This window comes from Stomoxys calcitrans, chromosome 1, assembly GCF_963082655.1.
Source record: "Stomoxys calcitrans chromosome 1, idStoCalc2.1, whole genome shotgun sequence".
In the NCBI taxonomy this organism is placed as follows: Eukaryota; Metazoa; Arthropoda; class Insecta; order Diptera; family Muscidae; genus Stomoxys; species Stomoxys calcitrans.
The window spans coordinates 249823062-249842654 of NC_081552.1; the positions used below are offsets into that span (position 1 = coordinate 249823062).

At 38.5% G+C, this 19593-nt stretch overlaps 2 protein-coding genes across 4 annotated transcripts in view; one reads left to right on the plus strand and one right to left on the minus strand.

Annotated features, from left to right (window-relative positions):
• LOC106095185 (lactosylceramide 1,3-N-acetyl-beta-D-glucosaminyltransferase) overlaps positions 1–2620 on the plus strand; it is a 29458-nt gene extending 26838 nt beyond the window's left edge. For all 3 annotated transcript variants that reach the window (XM_059362968.1, XM_059362975.1, XM_059362978.1), the window contains one exon: positions 1547–2620. In XM_059362968.1, coding sequence (XP_059218951.1) covers positions 1547–2446 — 900 coding nt within the window. In that variant the 3' untranslated portion in view covers positions 2447–2620. The remainder of the gene's footprint in view (positions 1–1546) is intronic.
• LOC106094881 (nedd8-activating enzyme E1 catalytic subunit) overlaps positions 1–9512 on the minus strand; it is a 41462-nt gene extending 31950 nt beyond the window's left edge. Inside the window, exon 1 of the mRNA XM_059362984.1 lies at positions 8898–9512. The gene's annotated coding sequence lies outside the window, so the exon portion shown is untranslated. The remainder of the gene's footprint in view (positions 1–8897) is intronic.
• Positions 9513–19593: the final 10081 nt, after the last annotated feature.

Consider the following 19593-nt stretch of genomic DNA (forward strand, 5'->3'; position numbering starts at 1 on the left):
ATCGATCTCCCGATGAAGGGTCTGAAGCCCATAAAAGCTTTATTTATTCGCTGAAATTTAAAACAGTGGGTTATTTTAAGCCTCCCGACTTCACTTCGGACTATATTTAGATATAACTGCCATATAGATCGATCTCCCGATAAAGGGTCTGAAGGCCATAAAAGCTATATTTATTACCCGATTTCGCTGAAATTTAAAACAAAGGGTTATTTTAAGCCTCCAGACGTCTGACGTAAATATGGTTCAGATCGGACTATATTTAGATATAGCTGCCATATAGACCGATCTCCCGAGGGAAGGTCTGAAGGCCATAAAAGCTTTATTTTTTATCTGATTTCGCTGAAATTTGGAAGAGTCCGCAGTTTTAAGCCTCCTAACATACGACCCAAATATGGTACAGATCGGGCTATATTTAGATATAGCTGTCATAGAGACCGATCTGCCGATAGAAGGTCTGAAGCCCATAAAAGCTTTATTCATTACCCGATTTCGCTGAAATTTGAAACAATGGGTTATTTTATGCCTCCCGACATCTGACCTAAATATGGATTAGATCGGTCCATATTTAGACCGATCTCCCGATAAAGGATCTGAAGCCCATAAAAGCTTTATTTTCTAACCGATTTCGCTAAAATTTGAAACAGTGAGTAGGTTAAGACCTCTCAACATCCGACCTAAATATGATTCTGATCTGACTATATTTAGATATAGCTGCCATATAGACCGATGTGCCGATAAGAGGACTGAAGCCCATAAAAGCTTTATTTATTACCCGATTTCGCTGAAATTTGAAACAGTGAGTTTTTCTGATCGGTTCAGATCGGTTTTTAATTGGATATATCTGCCATAAAGACCAATATTTTGTTGTACAAAATTGAATAGTGAGACATATTGTATATTAGACCACTCAATGTCCGTGCCGAATTTGGATTCGGCCCGGCCGAACTTAATGCCTTTTTACTCGTTGGCTACTACAAGGTTCCCGGCGCGGCAATACTATGAGAACATCACGGTTTGGAACGCTGAACTACGATTTATGTGATGTTTATCGATATCACGGGAAGCTCAGCTGAGAGCTTGCTTCCACAGTTTGCGGATAGTAGAATGCTCCATATATAGGTGGCTGCAATATCAGTCGCACACAATTAGCGGTATCGAGTGAAGAGTCTCAGTGAGATACCGGGCGGCACCAATTGTCATTTTTCCACGCCAATCGGTTTGATTGACCGGAACGAGAAGCTCACCTATTTGAGCTTGAAGAGGATCGCTACCAAGTGGCTACAAGAACAAGAACAACAAAAACAAAGGAACAATTCGGTTAAATCAGTTCACCAATCCCCAAGATTCAGCTCTCACCCCTTTTTTTAGCAAACGACCATTGTGCAATCGTTGTGACTATTTCCAGAAAATCGGTTAAGCCATTTATAATTCTATACTGACGCACTTCATTTGAATGCGTTTGCTTTGTATCTTTGAATTTTTCTATATTTGTCAAGACGATTGTTTGCTCAGATGTTTTTTTTTTTGTTTTGTTTTTTAATTCCAGCAAACCTCCATAATTCCTCCCACCACAATACCAGTACGTGTGGTATTTTTACTGGGCCAATCAAAAGAAGACCTCAATTCGGCTCATGCCGCAGATGCAGCAGCAGGGGGATCGACGTCTACGTCGACATGGGGAACTGGGGCAGTATATGGCAATGAAACGCTGACACGATTACGGCAAGAAGCCGATCTCTACGATGACATAATACAAGAACAATTTTTGGATTCCTACAATAACCTAACCATAAAGTCAGTGATGGCCCTCAAATGGATACAAAGCCGTCGTTGCTATGAGCAGGCGGCATTTTTCATGAAGGTCGACGATGACACCTTTGTCAATGTGCCCAATCTATTGCACTTCCTGCTGGGTGGCACAGTGCCATTGTACAACGATACCCTGGACTACTATGACAGCAAGTCATATCAGACCCTATCGGCTGCAAATCGTTTGAATGCCACCGTGAATTACATGGTGGGCTATAAGTTTTGCAAAGCATCCGTCCTCTCAAATGTGAAAAGCAAATGGTATATGCCCTATTACATGTATCAAAAGGACAAGTATCCGCCCTATCTGTCGGGTTCCGGTTATCTCATGTCCATGGATGTGGTGCCCAGATTGTACGAGGCTGCGCTCAATACATCGCTCATATATTTGGAAGATGTCTATGTGACGGGCATGTGTGCTGAAAAGGCACATCTGCAGCGTCGCCATCATCCCCTCTTCAATTACAGCAAATCCAAACATAGATGTACCCTGAGGGGAATGATCTCCATGCACAAATTGAGAGTGGAGGATATGTATGCCTCGTATAATTTTGTCAAAAACGTTACATATCAATGCCCGCCGCCAGGAAAATATTTCAAGCGTATACGCTTGCGCAGAGTAAATGGCTGCGGTTAGTCATAAAGTGGGTGATGATGATAATGCCAACAATGGCATACATCATAATGTCCTGGCTGTCTGTCCATACCTTGCACAACACAATAACAATTCACGCACTCACTCAATATGTTGTAAGTTTTTTGTTTTTTTTTTTTTTTTTGTAAAATTTAATAAATAATTCATTAAAATTAAGTGCTACTCCTTTTTTTGGAGTTATTTAATTAAGTATACAATTTAGTTGATAAGATATTTTTTTTTTTTTTAAATAGGATTTTTGCAGACACTGCAAAAGTCTCTACAAAATTTTGAAACTGACGTTAGCTTAACAAACACACATACATAAATTATCACATTGCTCATCCTCCCCATATCTTTGGTGCACTCTACCAGCTCTCTATTTTTTCTTTAACTATCCCTTACACATTTCAAATTTTTTTTACAATCGCCAGCAATCATTAGAGTACTACATTCATTTATTAAATTTATTATTTTGCACTCCACCAAAGGTTGTTGTTGTTGTTGGAGCCACATTTGCATGGTGCCGATCCTTGTCAAGCTCCCGTAGGTGAGCAAGCTCCTTTCGATCGCCGCCGGAACATAATGGCCATTGGTTATTTTAAAGGCGCCAATAACTCGCCTTGTCGTATCGAGCATCATAGGCACTCAGTATTGAAGCAAGAACCGGTGCCACCCGCCCTCTCACTGAGATTCTCCACTTCATACCGCTGATTGTCTGCGACTGCAGTTGCAGCTACTCCATATGAAGCATTTCACTATACGCAACCTGTGGACGCGCCCGGTAGCTTAGCTTCTCGTGATGGCGAAGAATGGCACACAGATTGGAGCTCAAAGCTCCAGCCTGTGTGATGCTCATAGTTATCCCGCGCGCCAGAACGGGTTTATGCACCGGAACGACTTTACTAGCCAACTTTGTGCCTACAACAACTGCAACAACTAGGTTAAGTTGAAACAAGTAAAATCGTGCTAAGTTCGGCCGGGCCGAATCTTGGGAACCCACCACCATGGATACTGCTAAAATAGGGGAGCTATATCAGGTTATAGACCGATTCAGACTGTACTTGGCGCAGTTGTTGGAAGTGACAACAGAACACAATTTGCAAAAATTCTGCCAAATCGGTAGAAAATTTAGGCTTCCAGGGGCTCGAGAAGTCAAATCGGGAGATCGGTTTATATGGGAGCTATATCAGGTTATAGACCGATTCAGACCGTACTTGGCATATTTGTTGGAAGTCATAACATAACACTATGTGAAAAGTTTCAGTCCAATCGGTGGAAAATTGAGGCTTCCAGGGGCTCAAGAAGTTAAATCGGGAGATCGACTTATATGGGAGATATAACTTTTATTTGCGGAAAAACTTTGGCTAAAAAAAAGACGTTTGGTGTGGTTTGGAATTATAACTTGCTTTCTTTATTTTTCACTAGGCTTATATACTAAAATTTTGTTTATTGCTGCATTTTGCTGAAACCATTGTGCCAGCAATAATTTTTAAGCCTTTGCCTAGGATATTTAAGAGAGCCCGTTTCTTTCGAAAATGTGGGTTGAGGTTTTCTATTTTTGCCTTTAATAGCATAAAATTTTTGTTTACTGTATCTAGTAACCTTTTTGATTCGGTATTTGATGTTTTTAAAATGCCAATATTAGTTTTGATTATTTCTAATGTTCGTTCGTATTCTGTGGTGTTTATTATATGTAATATCTTGGTATAGTGTTCAATGGTTTTGGTTTCTCCTGTCTTGATTGGTATGTATCCGTTATTGGTTGATAGGTCTTGTATGTCGAGGGTTTGGGCCTTGGTTGCTGTAGTAAATACAACCATTATTATGATCCAGTTAATCATCTGAAAGAGGATGGTAATTATCTAGATTTTGCTTTAATTTTAGGGTTATTCTTGTCTTGGTATTTCTTTTGAGGTCTTATATGTGATTTGTAATATTTATGCCCTGTTTTTGTGTTTTCAATATGATCTTCATCGACTTTCTTAGATTCTATCTTTCTGTACCTCCTATGATTTTTACCCCCTCGGATTTCTCTTATATAGTTAGTACCTTCCTCTATCACTATATCGGTTCTATTTTTGTTAAGTTTATTAATATAGTTATATTTCTTCTTTAACATTAGATTATGTATTTCGGGATATTTATCCTCATGTACTTTGCCATTTATAAAGTCTATTGGTTTGATTTGTGTGGTGCTATGAATCGTATTATTATAAAATCCAATGATACGTGATATTTTTTCCTCTGTCGTTTCGTCTTTGGATTGCTCGTCATGTCGTAGTAATCTTAAGTGTTCGTTCAATGTATTGTGAAGTCGTTCGATATCTGCGTTGGATGTATGGTTACTGTTTGATGTGTAGTGTATATTAATGTTCTCTTTCCTTAAATATTCTTGAATCGGAATAGCTTTAAATCCTAACTCATTGTCAACAACAATTTTTTCTATTCTTCCAAATGTGCTGGTATATTGCATTAATTTTGATTTAAACTCTATCCATGATCTTCCATTAATTTTGTATGCTGTGGCGTGTTTTGAAAATTTGTCGATTATAGTTAAGTAAAGTTGTTTCTCTAGTGTATAGAAAACGTCTAAGTGTAATATTTCCCTGGGTTTTGTGGGCGTTTCCGTTAGTTTGTAAGGTAGTCTAGGTGGTCTTCTGTCATACTTTTCCAATGTGCATATTTCGCAATTGTTAATAAACTGGGTTATCCTTAATTTAAGTTTGGGGTTATAAATTTTTGTTTTTAGTTCCTCGAACACTACCTGAATGCCTCTGTGATTTTTGCTTAGATGTTCTTCCTCAATTATGTTTGTTAGTTGGAGTTCGTCTTCTATATCGTCTAGTTTTTTAAAAGTCCTGATTAATTTGAATCCGTTATTATTTGAAAAGAATTCCCTACAAGTGTCTCTGAAAGTGTCGTAAAATTCATTGTCTATCAGAACTGCATTTATTTGTGTTGGGTGACAGTGGGTTTTTAAAATCATAATTGCATATTCTTTATCTAGTTCTTTTATTGTTACGGTTTTTCTAATATTCTGAAAGATGTTTTCGGTTTTTATCCGTGCTGATCCGGAATGAATTTTTTTTACGATGAGTTGGTTTTTAAATAAATTTATAGGTGAATCGCTCTCTTTAAAAATGGGTTGGATGTTTTCTAATGAATTGATCTCGACAATTTCCTTTTTGATCCTTGATAGTGCATCTGCATTACTGTTTTTTTGTTCCCTTTTTGTATTTAATCTCATAATCGAATTCTGACAGCTTGAGCCTCCATCTGACTAGTTTTGAGTTGGGTTCTTTAATTGAAAAGAGCCATGTTAGCGGTTTGTGATCAGTCTCGATTATGAATTTGCGTCCGAAAAGGTATGGGCGAAAGTATTTTGTGGCCCAAATAATTGCTAGAAGTTCTTTTTCTATCGTACTGTAATTGATCTCGTGTTTATTTAGGGTACGACTAGCATAGCAAATCGGGTGGTTTTCTTGAGATAGTATCGCTCCAAGGGCAAAGTTACTAGCGTCCGTTGTTAGGGTGAATTTCTTAGTAAAGTCGGGGTAAGCGAGGATTGGATCGTGTATTAGTAAGTTTCTTAGCGTATTAAAGCTTTCCTGATATTCTGGATTGGATGTGTTTATTTTGGCATCCTTTTTAAGACACTTTGTCATGGGTTTAGCTATTAGCGAATAATCTTTTATAAATTTACGATAATAACCAGTCAAACCTAGGAATTGTTTAATTTGTTTAGGTGATTTGGGGATGGGGAAGTTAACTATGCACTCGATTTTTTTGGGTTAGGTTTTATAGCTTCTAATGTCACGACATGGCCAAGGAATTCAGTTTCCCTTTTTAAAAATTCCGACTTGTCCAATTGGACCTTGAGGTTGGCTTCTTGGAAACGGTTAAAAACAAGTTTTATTGAATTTATGTGTTCCTGCAGTGAGGTAGAAAATATTATCACATCGTCTAGATAAACCAGACAGATTTTGTTGATATAGTCTCTAAGGACGTAGTTCATCAACCTTTGGAATGTCGCTGGGGCTGTCTTTAGCCCAAACGGCATTCGTAAAAACTCGTAATGGCCTCCTTCCACACTGAAGGCAGTTTTATGGATGTCCTCCTCTTCGATTTCAATCTGATGAAATCCTTTTGCGAGGTCAAGTGTTGTAAAATACTGGCATCTTCCCAGTTTGTCGAGTATTTCGTCAATGTTAGGTATGGGGTACTTATCATCGATTGTGTCCTCATTTAATTTACGGTAATCAATGACAAGTCTCCATTTGTTCTTCCCACTTGCATCGGCTTTTTTTGGCACAATCCAAATAGGGGCAGAATAAGGCGAATTGCTATGCCTTATTATATTATTTTGCAACATTTCTTGTATCTGTCCTTCGACTTCTTCTTTATGTATGTAAGGATATCTATAGGATTTACTAATTATTGGAACATTGTTTCTTGTCCGAATTTTATGCTTTATAACGTTGGTAAAACTCAATCGAGTATTTTCTTGGAAGAAGATTGAAGAGTATTTTTTTATTAGCTGTAAGAGACATCTTTTCTCTTCAGAATTAAGGTGTTGTGTCCTAATTTGTTGTTCCAAGCCATGATATTGCTTCATATCCCTGGTATCATCGCCTACCTTCTGCGTGGGCATGATTTTACTTAAATTGTTGTTATATTGTTCTTCAAAAAATATTGGTTTGTCATTTGTTTCTTCTCTATTTTCGCTATTCTTATTGTCAAAAAGTATTGGTATGTCCTGTCCGTTTATTTGTATGGAATTGTTTTTATAATTTATGCAAGTATTGTATGTTTTAAGTATATCGTTGCCTGGTAACCCATCATAGTGATTGTGAAATTTTAAAACATAAAACTCTAACGCATTACTAGTTATATTAAATTCTTGAAATGCTGGAATTACTGCCTTTTCTGTTATGGTCACTTGGTGTTGGAGAGTTTTAATAACAAGAGGTTTTATTTGGTGTATCCATTTCGGATGACAAATTCCTGGATTAATAATTGAATTAGTGGCTTCAGTATCCACTATCAGTCTCAAGTGACCTAACTTGGTTTTTACCATTATATATGGTAATTGCCTGTCGAGGCTCTGTCCTGAAAATTTTCGGCTGTGCCTATTTCCATGGGTTCAGGCTGATTTCTAGTGTTTTGTCTGTTTGCATGGAAAGGGTTTTGGAAATTTCGTTCGTGGTTTGGGAATGGTCGTTGGTAATTTCTTCCTTGGTTTGCGAATGGTGGTTGGTGATTTCTTCCTTGATTTGGGAATGGTTGTTGGTAATTTCCTCCTTGGTTTACGAATGGTGGTTGGTAATCTCTTCCTTGATTTGGGGATGGTTGTTGATGGTTTCTTCCGTGATTTGGGAATGGTTGTTGGTAGTTTCTTCGTTTACTAGATTGTGCGTTGGGCTGTGCTCTATTTTCATTGTTTCCGGTGTATGCGTAGCCGGCTTGAAATAATATGTCCATGGCCTGTTCCAAGTCTCCTGGGTTCCTACAGAACAGGATGGATTTCATAGGCTCTGGAATTTTGCTTTCAAAAATGTTTAAAGCGGTGTGTTTATTATTAATCGCACTTTGCCTAGTTGCTTCACCTTCTCCTAGTATGACTACCAGTTTGTTGTTTAGTCTGTGCAATTTGTCCTTTACCTCATTATAGAAGTCTAGTGTGTTCGTCCTGAAAGTCACACTCCTTAATTCGTCGAAAAGTTCTTCACTAGAACGTCTGTCCCCAAAATTGTTTTGCAACATGTTTCTTATGTCAGTCCATGAAATCGCGTGGCAGTTTATCTCAATTGCCTGCCTAGCTTTTCCTTTGAGTTTGGACTTTATAATGTCGGAGAAAAGTAATTGGGACAATTCGTCCTATGTGCGTAAGTGTGGGTAAATTCGGTCAACGAGGGTAGTAAAAGTCTGTAAGTTTTTTGAATCCCCATAGAACTCCGGTAAGTTGTTTAAGTATTTTATTGGGTCTATGGTTAGTCTGTTAATCTGATTTTCGGCCTGTTCTGCCATTTTAGTTATTGATTTTCCTTTATATTTTGGACTATAGTCTTGTTTTGTTTTTTTTTTTTTTGTTTAATTACGTCTAAAATATTGTCTGAGTTTCTTTCTCAAAATGCGTCTGTTTCTGTTACTTCCTATGTTACGAATGTAATGTTCTGTTCTTTCGTCAGTCAGGTATCCATCATTCGATTCAATCCCTGAGTCAAGTTCTAATGCTGTCGACCCGTTATTAGGGCTTCTTGGTATGTATTCAAAGTCTGATGGGTACTCTGATAATGAGTCCCCATCGCTCATTGAAGAGGGAAAAAAAAATTTCGACAATTGCTTGTGGGGAATTATTTTCCTACACGATTTTTTCACAAAGGTATGTTAAATATTTTCTTATAAAATATACAAATTGTTCTTAATTATAGATTTCTAGAGATAGTCTTACTTTGAAATTTGGTTGTTGGTGCTAAGGATTGCGGGTTCACTTTCTTCTTAGTAGTAGGGTCTTCCACGGTGCAGTTCTCGGCATGAACTGTTCTTTAACTTATTAGCTTGTTGGCAATGTTATTTCTCAGTTTTTTATTTTGTTCCGTTTGGTTTTTAGTTATGTTTAAGGATATATTTTATAGTTTTTTTATTTTTGATTTTAACTTTGTTAAATTTTGAGTCCGTAAAATTGTAAATTATGTTGTACGGATATTTATATCGTTTCTTTGAAGTTTATAATTCACTATAGTGTTCGAAGGAATATCCTTTTTTTTCACTAGGTTTTCTTCTGACACAAGGATGTTCACCAAAAGGATAGATCTTTATATCCTTTCTGGTTCCACTAATTTGTACGTCGCAAGTGTTTGAAAGAATAAATCTTTTTATCCTCTCTCTTTTCACTAATATTTTTTAGTCACAGGGATATTTCTTAATATCCTTTATACTTTTTCCTTCATGAAAATTTGTGTATCCTTTAATCTTATAAAGGATATTTCGAATACCGCACTAAGGATTAAAATCCTAGTTCTATCACGCACAATAAAATCAGTTTTATTATTTTTTACGTTGGATAGGACTTTGCGGAATCCTACCGACTGCGCCACTTTTATTTGCGGAAAAACTTTGGCTAAAAAAAAAAGACGTTTGGTGTGGTTTGGAATTATAACTTGCTTTATTTATTTTTCACTAGGCTTATATACTAAAATTTTGTTTATTGCTGCATTTTCGTTGTTGGAAATGCAGCTGAAAAGAAAATACAGTTTAAAGCTAATATTAATATTTAAGTAAACAATTCTTTGGAAATTTGTCTGGAATAAAATGTAGAACAATTCTTATTGTTGCAATTTTGTTTATTGCTGCATTTGGAAATGCAGCTGGAAAGAAAATACAGTTTAAAGCTAATATTAATATTTAAGTAAACAATTCTTTGGAAATCATGTTTGAAATAATAAAATGTGGAAAGATTCTTATCAAGGGAATAATGGGAGACACTATCGTTGAGGGGAACTAGTAGGTGATACTATAACAGTTATACACAGATTTGAACCGTACTTGTCACAGTTTTTGGAAATCATAACATAACACTATGTGCAAAAATTCTGCCAAATCGGATGAAAATTGAGGCTTCCAGGGGCTTGAGACGTCAAATCGGGAGATCGGTTTATATGAGAGCTACATCAGGTTATAGACCGATTTGAACCGTATTTGACACAGTTGTTGAAAATGATAACAGAACACTATTTGCAAAATTTCAGCCAAATCGGTAGACAATTTAGGCTTCCAGGGGCTCAAGAAGTCAAATCGCGAGATCGGTTTATATGGAAACTATATCAGGTTATAGACCGATTTAAACCGAACTTGGCATAGTTGTTGAAAGTGATAACAGAACACTATGTGCAAAAATTCTGCCAAATCGGATGAAAATTAAGTCTGCCAGGGGCTCAAGAAATCAAATCGGGAGATTATATGGTAGCTATATCCAAATCTGAACCGATATGGCCCATTTGCAATCCCCAACGACCTATATTTAAGTATCTGTGCAACATTTCAATCGGCTAGCTTTACGCGTTCGGCCGCTATCGTGATTTCGACAGACGGACGGTCATGGCTTGTTCGACTCAGAATATCCAGATCAATATTTTGAGGTAATACAAACGGACTAACTAGATTAGTATACCCCCATCCTAGTGTGGTAGGTATAAAAAAGGTTGCAGCTATTATTCCGCCCCATGCCACTATGAACATACACCTAAGCCAGTAATTGGCTTGTTATGCGTTCTAAATACTAAAATGTAACCTCGAAAAAGAAAATTTAATTTAGAAATTCTGCGCTACTTACAAAATCCTTACCACGCCCCTAAGATGGTTCATGTCCGGTATTGTGTCTGTTAGCCGCGAAATCCGATTACGGACATAGGAAACCCTCCAACGTCTCATCATCTTCCCCACATGCCGTACAAATGCTATCACTTGCCGCACCGAATTTGCATAACAAGCTCGTAGTCCTATGGGTTCCGTTTTGATACCGAAAGCTGTACTGACCTCCTTTTTACTTCCTTTCCCTTTTCGCCGCCCTACCGACAGCCGCTCTACGACCGTTGCCCTACTGACCGTTGCCCTACTGACCGATGCACTACCGACCGCCGTCCTACCTACCGTAATACTGTTCCACAGTCTTACATGCGTTCGTAGCCCACGCCCTTAACCCGGACTGTGTCGACCCGAAAGGCTTCGGGATAACCAAGTTTATTGACGGTAGTCCTCTGGCCTTCACTGCCAAATCGTCTGTTTTCTCATTCCCCTTACTCCGCTATGGCACAGCATTCAAACGATGCGGATCGTGCCATTCTCAGAGAAGGCTTTAATCTCCCTCTTACACTCCAAGGCAAAAACCTTAGGCCTTCTAGAAATTTTTCAATGATTTCTAGAGCTTGTACAAATGTCCATGATTTCTCATCTAGAAAAGCTAAAAGTTGTCTTCTATTTCAAATGCTCAAATTCAAGATACATTCATTTACAGGTAGTGGCATTTGCTCAACAACAAAATATTCAGTGCACTATCTGTCAAAATCAGTGATTAGTGCAACTCTGATTTTGTCTACTAGTAACAGTTCGCGCCATTTTTCATTGTTTGGGTGTGTAAACCAAAACTCGTTGAAAGATAGTGCACTTCACTCAGCTGTTTACGGTACACTACCTGGTAATTATGTCCAATGAGCGTAAGAAAGAAGAAGAGTGAGTTTCTGCTTTGAGTTTCGAACATTTTTTCGTATTTTGTTTTGTTTCTTTGCAACCGAAAGTTGGAATAAAAAGAAAAGCGAAATATCGTAAGCTATTCAAACATGTTGTGTCTTTAAACGTTGTCACCCGTCATCCCGAATTGGGCTCTAAAGCCAACTCTTCTTCTTTCTTACAGTCTTTGATTGTGTCATGCTCAAATTGTAGTTGTTGTAGCATTAAAGAACTCCATCGGGTCAATCTGGTACGTACAACCGGCTGCCATAGGATTGCTCAAATTAGTAATTTCACTTTGCATTGGTCCTAAATTTTCATGTCTACCCCTAAGTACTCGTTTCATATCATTTTTATCTCATTTTTTACATTTCACCTTATTATTTATTCAAAAGTCATGCTTGTGTCATTCACCTTGTTAGACTTACACCGGTATTCACAAAACTTAAGGTAGATTTACAATATTCGTCATTTGACAGATTTCCTTTATAGAACTGTCAAATAAACCTAATTTTAAGGCTTCATTATGTTTTGTGAATAAGACCGATTATTTATAAAACCTTGCCCCCAAAAAACTATATCCTTAAAAAAAATTTCAAATTTTAAAATTATTTGTATTTGATGTTATTTATATATGTATACCTGCGCATAAATGTTAAAAATAATCGCGCAAAATTGTTTTAGTTCCTTAAACCGTATTGAATATATTTTTCAAAAGACTTATCATATTAATTATGCTCATTAAATGACCACATATGTAAAGAGGTTGGTGTTTATTTGGATATCAAGTTTTTGTAACATTCTTTAAGATTTTAGAAAAAAAAATGTCATCACAGATAGAGATACCTTTATGGAATTTAGAATGGGAATACTCAGGATTCACTAATAGAAGGTTAGGTCACAGGATGCACTTATAAAGTGAGGTCATGCGAACAGCTGAGTACAATTTTGTTTTAAATTTGTTTTGATTTTCCAGTAAATCTAAATGTCAAAGGCTTGATAACACAGCTGTGATTTTTTGCTAAAATCTTAAAAATATGTTCTATTTCATTCGACATTCCACACATAAGCAACAAAACAGTGTTATAATGTTAAAAATACATAAATAAAACACATTTGAAGAAGATATGTTGCAAAACCATGTTTATTTCTAAAACCATTTTGACATTTCAATTTAAGGCATTTGCCACTCAAGGTAGTTTCGTTGGTGGTAGAGTTTTGTTGTTATGCTAATGACACTACCTCTTAATGGTTGTTGCTGTTGTTGTAGCAGTGTGTTCTTGTTGTTGTAGCAGTGTGTTCTTGTGGTTGTAGCAGTGTGTTATACACTGAGGAGGCAGCCCTTGCCGATGAAGGATTTCAACGGGTCAATCCGGTACGTACAACCGGCTGCCTTGGGATTGGTAGCAGTGTGTTGTACACCGAGGGGGCAGCCTTGCCGATGAAGGACTTGATTGGGTCAATCCGGTACGTACAACCGGCTGCCATGGGATTGACCTCTAAATGGTACCATGAGCCAGCAGCAAGTCTTTCTCCTTTTCTTAAATGTTATGTTCGTAAGCAATTTTGCAACATTTCAATTCAGACCATAAATTATCCCAATATACTTGGTGCCACAATGGCCAGCATTTACACCGCCCACTGCAAGTTATGGCGAATTCAGGAGTAAGAATAAATCCTTAAGTCGATTTCCGGCTGCACTGTGGGAGAAAATCGAAAAACTAGTACAAAATATGCCGTTTGAGAACGGGTAGATATGGCTTTAAAATGGTTAGAGCCGAGTTGTTAGCGAGATCGCATGGTACAACTAAGAGGTAGCGTCATTAGCACAACAACAAAAATCTATCCCCAATGCCGTAAATTGAAATGTCAAAGTGGTTTTAGAAATAAACTTTGTTTTACAACTTATCTTTTACGAATGTGTTGTATATAGCTGGACAGGGCCCGCTCCGCTGCGCCTTCTTTCACTTTCTTATTTTATCTGAGCCCTATACGGTCACGTCAGAAAATAAGTCCTGTTTGGGGGTGCTGGTACGGCCTTTCAGATATTTCACGCCAATGTGGATATTATATTGGTGCTCTTCTCCCAAATACCTTTCATTGGAGCCGAATATTGCTATGGTCTGTAAATATGTCCGTTAGGGGGGTGTATTTGAGAGTGAGACGGTTCCCCATATATCAGATTCTGGTCTCAAATACCTTTCATTTGAGTCCCATATTGTCATTATTGTTTTAGATTTCATGTGGCTGGTGGCTTTGGAGGTGGGACGGCCCCCTAGATATCCTACCCCTCTCCGAGATATGGCGTTTTTGGAAATAGCGTAAGGGGAGGGTCCTCCCCATTAGAGTTTAGATGTTAGATCTACTGCATTCTCTTGGATTTGGTGGTGGATTGGAGTAGCCAAACTCTTTGCCTCAAACGTAGATATCAGATTCATTCTCCACTCCCGAAAATCACATGGGAGCTACACATTGCTATAGTCGGTATATATGTGTAGTTTAGGGGGAGTTTATGAGGTGAGGTGTCCCTGAAACACTTGGCCATGAAAAAGATACAGATTTAAGCCCCTTTTTGCCATAATCTACAAATAAGTGCAGTATACAGGGACAAAGAACAAAGAACAAATTTTGCCCATGTGGACACTTTTTTTCTTCTTTTAAATCCCTTTATTTTATTTATATTTAGTTAAAGTTTAAGAGCAAAGTACAATAAAATGTTTGATATCAATAGAAAAGTAAAACAGTAATCAATGTAAACTAATGGAATGGCGTTCGGTTTTAACTCGCGTCTTTACGTCGTCACGGCTGCGGATAGACTGATTTCTGTGTGCTTCGCTTACTCGTCTTTGTGTTTACCAAAGCCAAACACACATACATTCAAACTTTTCCCACAATTCGGCCATCCTGCGGGGAATTCGTCTCGAATTCTTCATCCTCGCCCTCAAAATCGCACCACCTCTTCATGTATTCTGCACAAGTTGTAGTTTTCATCGGTCCCTCACCAGAACCACGTTTGAAAACATCGTAGGTATCATTTGGCTTTACCCTCATCACTTCGTAGGGTCCCAAATATTTCGGTTTCAGCTTAAGGCCTGGACCAAATTGCGTGCGCTTTATAGCAATTAAGTCACCCTTTTGGTATTTAGTGGCCTTACGTCGTCGTAGATTGTAATACAATCTGTTTTCCTGTTGGACTTTTAAAATTTGCTCTTTCGCAGCTTGTCTGTAAAAGTTTCTTTCTTCAACGAAATTCGAATTCAGCTCATCCTCAATCATCTTCAGAATTTCAGATTGTTCGGGAGTCCTCATCTTTACTCCAAACATTAGTTCAAAAGGTGTAGTGCTAATACTTCTGGAAATTGTCGAATTTATGACTTGTTGTACTTTTGCAACGTGTCGATACCACTTTACAGGGTCATCCATACTCAACTTTGACAAAACGGCTATAATCGTCGAGTTCAATCTCTCAATTTGCCCGTTGGCTCGTGGCAAGCCCGTCGTTATCAGGAAATGTCTGATGTTCTCCGTCTCACAATACAGTTTGAAGTCCTCTGAGGTAAAAGCAGTTCCTCTGTCCGAAATTATTTGATGGGGATTTCCAAATAGAACACTTTGCGACTTCAGCTTAGATAAAACTTCGTTCGTCGATGTTGTCTTTGTTGGGTACAACCAACAGAACTTTGTGAAGGCGTCTATCACGGCAAAAATATGTTTATACTGTTTGCTAGTTGATTCCAATGGTCCTAGATGATCAATGTGGTAGGTATGCAATGGTTGAAACTCTTTCGGTAATGGGTGGAGTTCGCCCTCCTGTTTTCCTTTTTTCCGGTTAGCCATTATGCATGGAATACAATTCTGCAAATGATATTTGACCTTCTCTTCTAATTTGGGTATATAATACTCCCTTCTTATAATCTCTTTGACTTTGTCTTTGGCAAAATGCCCTTTCTCATGAACAGCTCGTATTACTTCCCTCTGCATTCCCTTAGGAATCACCATTACCTCATAGTCATCAACATACCTGCACAAAATATTTCCTTTCATGAAATAGTTATCATGAACGTCTTTTTCTTGAAGAATGCTTATAATTGCCAATAACTCATCGTCTTGTTGTTGAGCTTTCTCCAATCTGGTTAGTAAACTATCCTCCACTATCGTCATTATTGGAAATCGGCTTAATGAATCGACATGTTTCATCCTTACACCAGGTCTATGCTCCACTTCATAGTCGAATTCTTGCAGTAGCAACACCCATCTGGCAACTCGTGTACATAAATCTTTTTTCTCCATCGTCTTGGTGAATGCATTGCAGTCGGATACTATTTTAAAATGAATTCCAAGTAAGTATACTCTGAACTTCTTCAGTGCCTCCACAACTGCGAGTATCTCTAACTCGTAACTGGAATATTTCCTTTCGGCGTCCGTCGTCTTCCTGCTCATGTAGTATACTGGATGCCAACCGTCGTCATCTGGAGATCGTTGCAATAAGATTGCGCCATACCCGTCCATCGATGCATCCGTATGAACTTCTGTTTCGTATCGTTGATTAAAAATATTTAATACGGGTCCTTCTGACAAAATCTTTTTCAAAGCGTTAAACGTAGCAATCTGTTCGTGACCCATCTCGAATAATCTTCCTGCCTTCGTTAAGTCGCTCAAAGGTTTAGCCAATATTGAAAAATCTGGAATGAATTTCCTAAAATAACTAGCAAGCCCTAGGAAACTCTGTAACCCTTTAACGTCTTTCGGCATTGGGAATTTCAATATAGCGGCGACCTTGCTATTTGATGGAAATATCTGCTTATTCTCGATTACGTGGCCAAGAAATTCCACGCGTCTGACTAAAAATTGGCTTTTCTTCAAGTTTAGGTCAAGTCCATAATCCTTGCAAACTTGTATTACCTCCTTCAGATTTCGCAGGGCCTCGTCTTCGTCTTTCGATGGAATAATAACGTCGTCGACGTAAGGAAGTGCAACACCTCTTCGTGTCAAATCACGAAAAATTGTGTTAATAAACCTCTGGAACACAGCTGGTGAGTTTGACAAACCAAATGGCACCTTACAAAACTGGTATTGCCCGTTGTGAGTAACAAATGAGGTGTACTTACGGCTTGCTTCGGCTACACTCACGTGGAAGAATCCGTTCTTTAAGTCAATTGTGCTGAACACCGTAGCCTCTTGCAGTCGGTCTAGCTGATCTTCGATGAGTGGTAGGGGGTATCGGTCTTTAACTATGATCTTATTCATGCGTCTAAAATCAACGCATAGTCTATACGAACCATCCTTCTTCCTAACCATCACCACTGGACTGCTATATTCAGACACAGATTCCTCAATGATGCCATCAGCCAACCACTTGTCCACTTGCTCATCCACTGCTTCCCTTTCAATCATTGGTAATCTACGAGGTCTGGAAAATATGTTAGTGTCTTCGCTCAGGATGATATTCATTTCGACATTCGTAGTTTTGTTCTTCTCAGGTCTGTAATTATCAATTAGCTTCATAACTTCGCGTTTTGCACCATCACTTGCCATTAAATTCACGTCTACTTGACTCTCTGGCTCGTCAGCTGTTCTTATGAGCATAATGTTGTGCTGCTGGGAGGTAACGTCGTCTTTGATCTTTTCGAACTTTAAACTATTCGCCGTAATTTCAACACGAACATCGGAGCAGAAATCCTTTCCTAGCACCACGTCGATATCCATAGAATTTGCTGGAACTACGTGGAATGTCAATTGGTAGTCCTCCTCGTCGATTTCAACTTGATGCGTGAAGTTTCCCAGCGGCTTTATTCGGTTGTTGAGAGTCCTTTCACCAAATCCAACCAAATAAAAATCAGATTTCTTAAGAGTTGGTCTTCTTAGATCATTGTAAACTTTATCGCTGACAACATTATACCTGCTGCCTGTATCGAAGATCGCCATGTATTGTAAATCAGAAAATTTAACAACTTTCTTCATTATGTCATCAGGAACTAAACGTCGCATATTGGCTCTTTCATTTTTGCGCGGACATTGTTTTGATATGTGGCCAAACTCATTACATCCAAAACACTTGGTCCCTTTATCTTTATCGCTGCAATTTCGGGACGTGTGCCCTTTTTCGCCACAGTTGTAACACAACTCCTTTTTCTCGGCCTTGTTTGTTGTCTTATCCGGTTGTTTCGTCTTATCAGGTTGTTTCGTCTTGTCAGGTTGTTTTTGGTTAAAATTAAACCTTGGTTTAATCTTTTCCTGCATCGTCTCGTAGCATCTTAATTTCTCCTTAAACTCTCTAAGATTTCTGGCACCATACAGCATCGCCTTATTTGTTGCTAAATCATTTATGCCGTCGATTACGTATTGTATCAAAGCGTCGTCTTCTATGTTGCCTCGAGAAGCTAGCTCTTTCATCTTTAAAAGATATTCCAGGTAATTTTCGCCTTTTTGGATTCGTCGTTCGGACAATTGTTTATGAAGCTGTGCGCTGTTTGTCGTCGACTGGAATTCTTCTACCAATTTGCTTTTAAGGGTACTCCAAGATGTTATACCACGTTCGCTTGATATAAACAATTTCGCAAGCCCTTTCAATGAGCGTTTAGCAAACACAAATTTCTGGAGGTCATTCCATCCCATAACAAAAGCAGTTTCGTCGAATTCATCCAACCATGCGCCAATGGGTAAGTCATCAGTTCCATCAAAAGGTCGAATGGAGTCTTCAATATCTCGGAAATTTAAAGTAAATCTGGGAACGTCATTGTATTGATGCGTCTGACACGATGAAACCTCTCTATTTACACCACTAGGCAGTTCGCAATTCATTGTTTGCTGTACGTGAACACCTTCAGCTTTGAGACACTGTTCGCGGACCAAATCGCCTGCAAGCAACAGCTTGTCACTATGTGAACCACCACCAATTGATTCTCTAACACTTGCTTGGCTATCTGCTCTCATTATTGTGCGGTCGTCTTCGTTGCTTTCGCCGTCGTCGTCGTCGTCGTCGTCGCCTTCATCATCGTCTTCGTCGTCATCAACAGCAGCAGCTAACATTGCACCCTTTCGCAGATTGTTAAAGATGTGTAAACACAAATCACCATCGATGTAGTCGATACCCAAAGCGTTACATATCGACACCAGGTCAGCTTGACACAAATTTGCCTTTATGTACGTTGCTTTGTTTGCATACATTTCGCTGTCTACATCGTAGTCGAAGCCGTCGAACAAGCGTAGTCGTTTTCGGTTGTCACGATCTCCTTCTCTTCCAAAAATGAATTTATGCATCGCAACCACCACCGTACGCTTGGCAGTTCTTAAACGATTGTCAACCGCCGTAAAATCCCCTAAACATGCCATGGTTCTCTTTTATTTATTATGAGTATTCTTTCTACACAAGTGTGTGTGTGCGTCTTTGTTATAGTTTTATTTTCTTATATTCACAAGAACTGTCCGCTGCACACAAACACATAAACGTGCACTCAATTCAAATCAGATATTGTATCAAATGTCCAAGGTGTCTTGACAATGTCTTACACACAATCACACTCTTCTCCTCAACTTGCCTCTACACACACAACGTTGGGATGTCGGCGTTCTCATATACACTTCTGAAAATTAACCGTCGTTTTGTGTATGGTTGCGAGAGTCCGTCTCTCTCTCACTAACACATACACTCGTCGTCTGTTGTTATTTAAACCACCTCCGTATTTTCAAATTCAACCGTCGTTTTGCGTGATTGTGTGAGAGTGTGTGCGTTGCAGAATTAAAGAAGTTGTACACCTGTGATTCCGTGCTTGGACATTCGTGGATAGAAACTATTCTGCTTTTTTCTTCTCTTTTGATGTGCTTGATGCAGACAATAAATATACTTCCTCGTCGAGTCTTTTCCTTTCTTTTTCTTTCTTTTTTAACCGTTCAGGCTGATTGTCGCCTTTCCACATTAACCA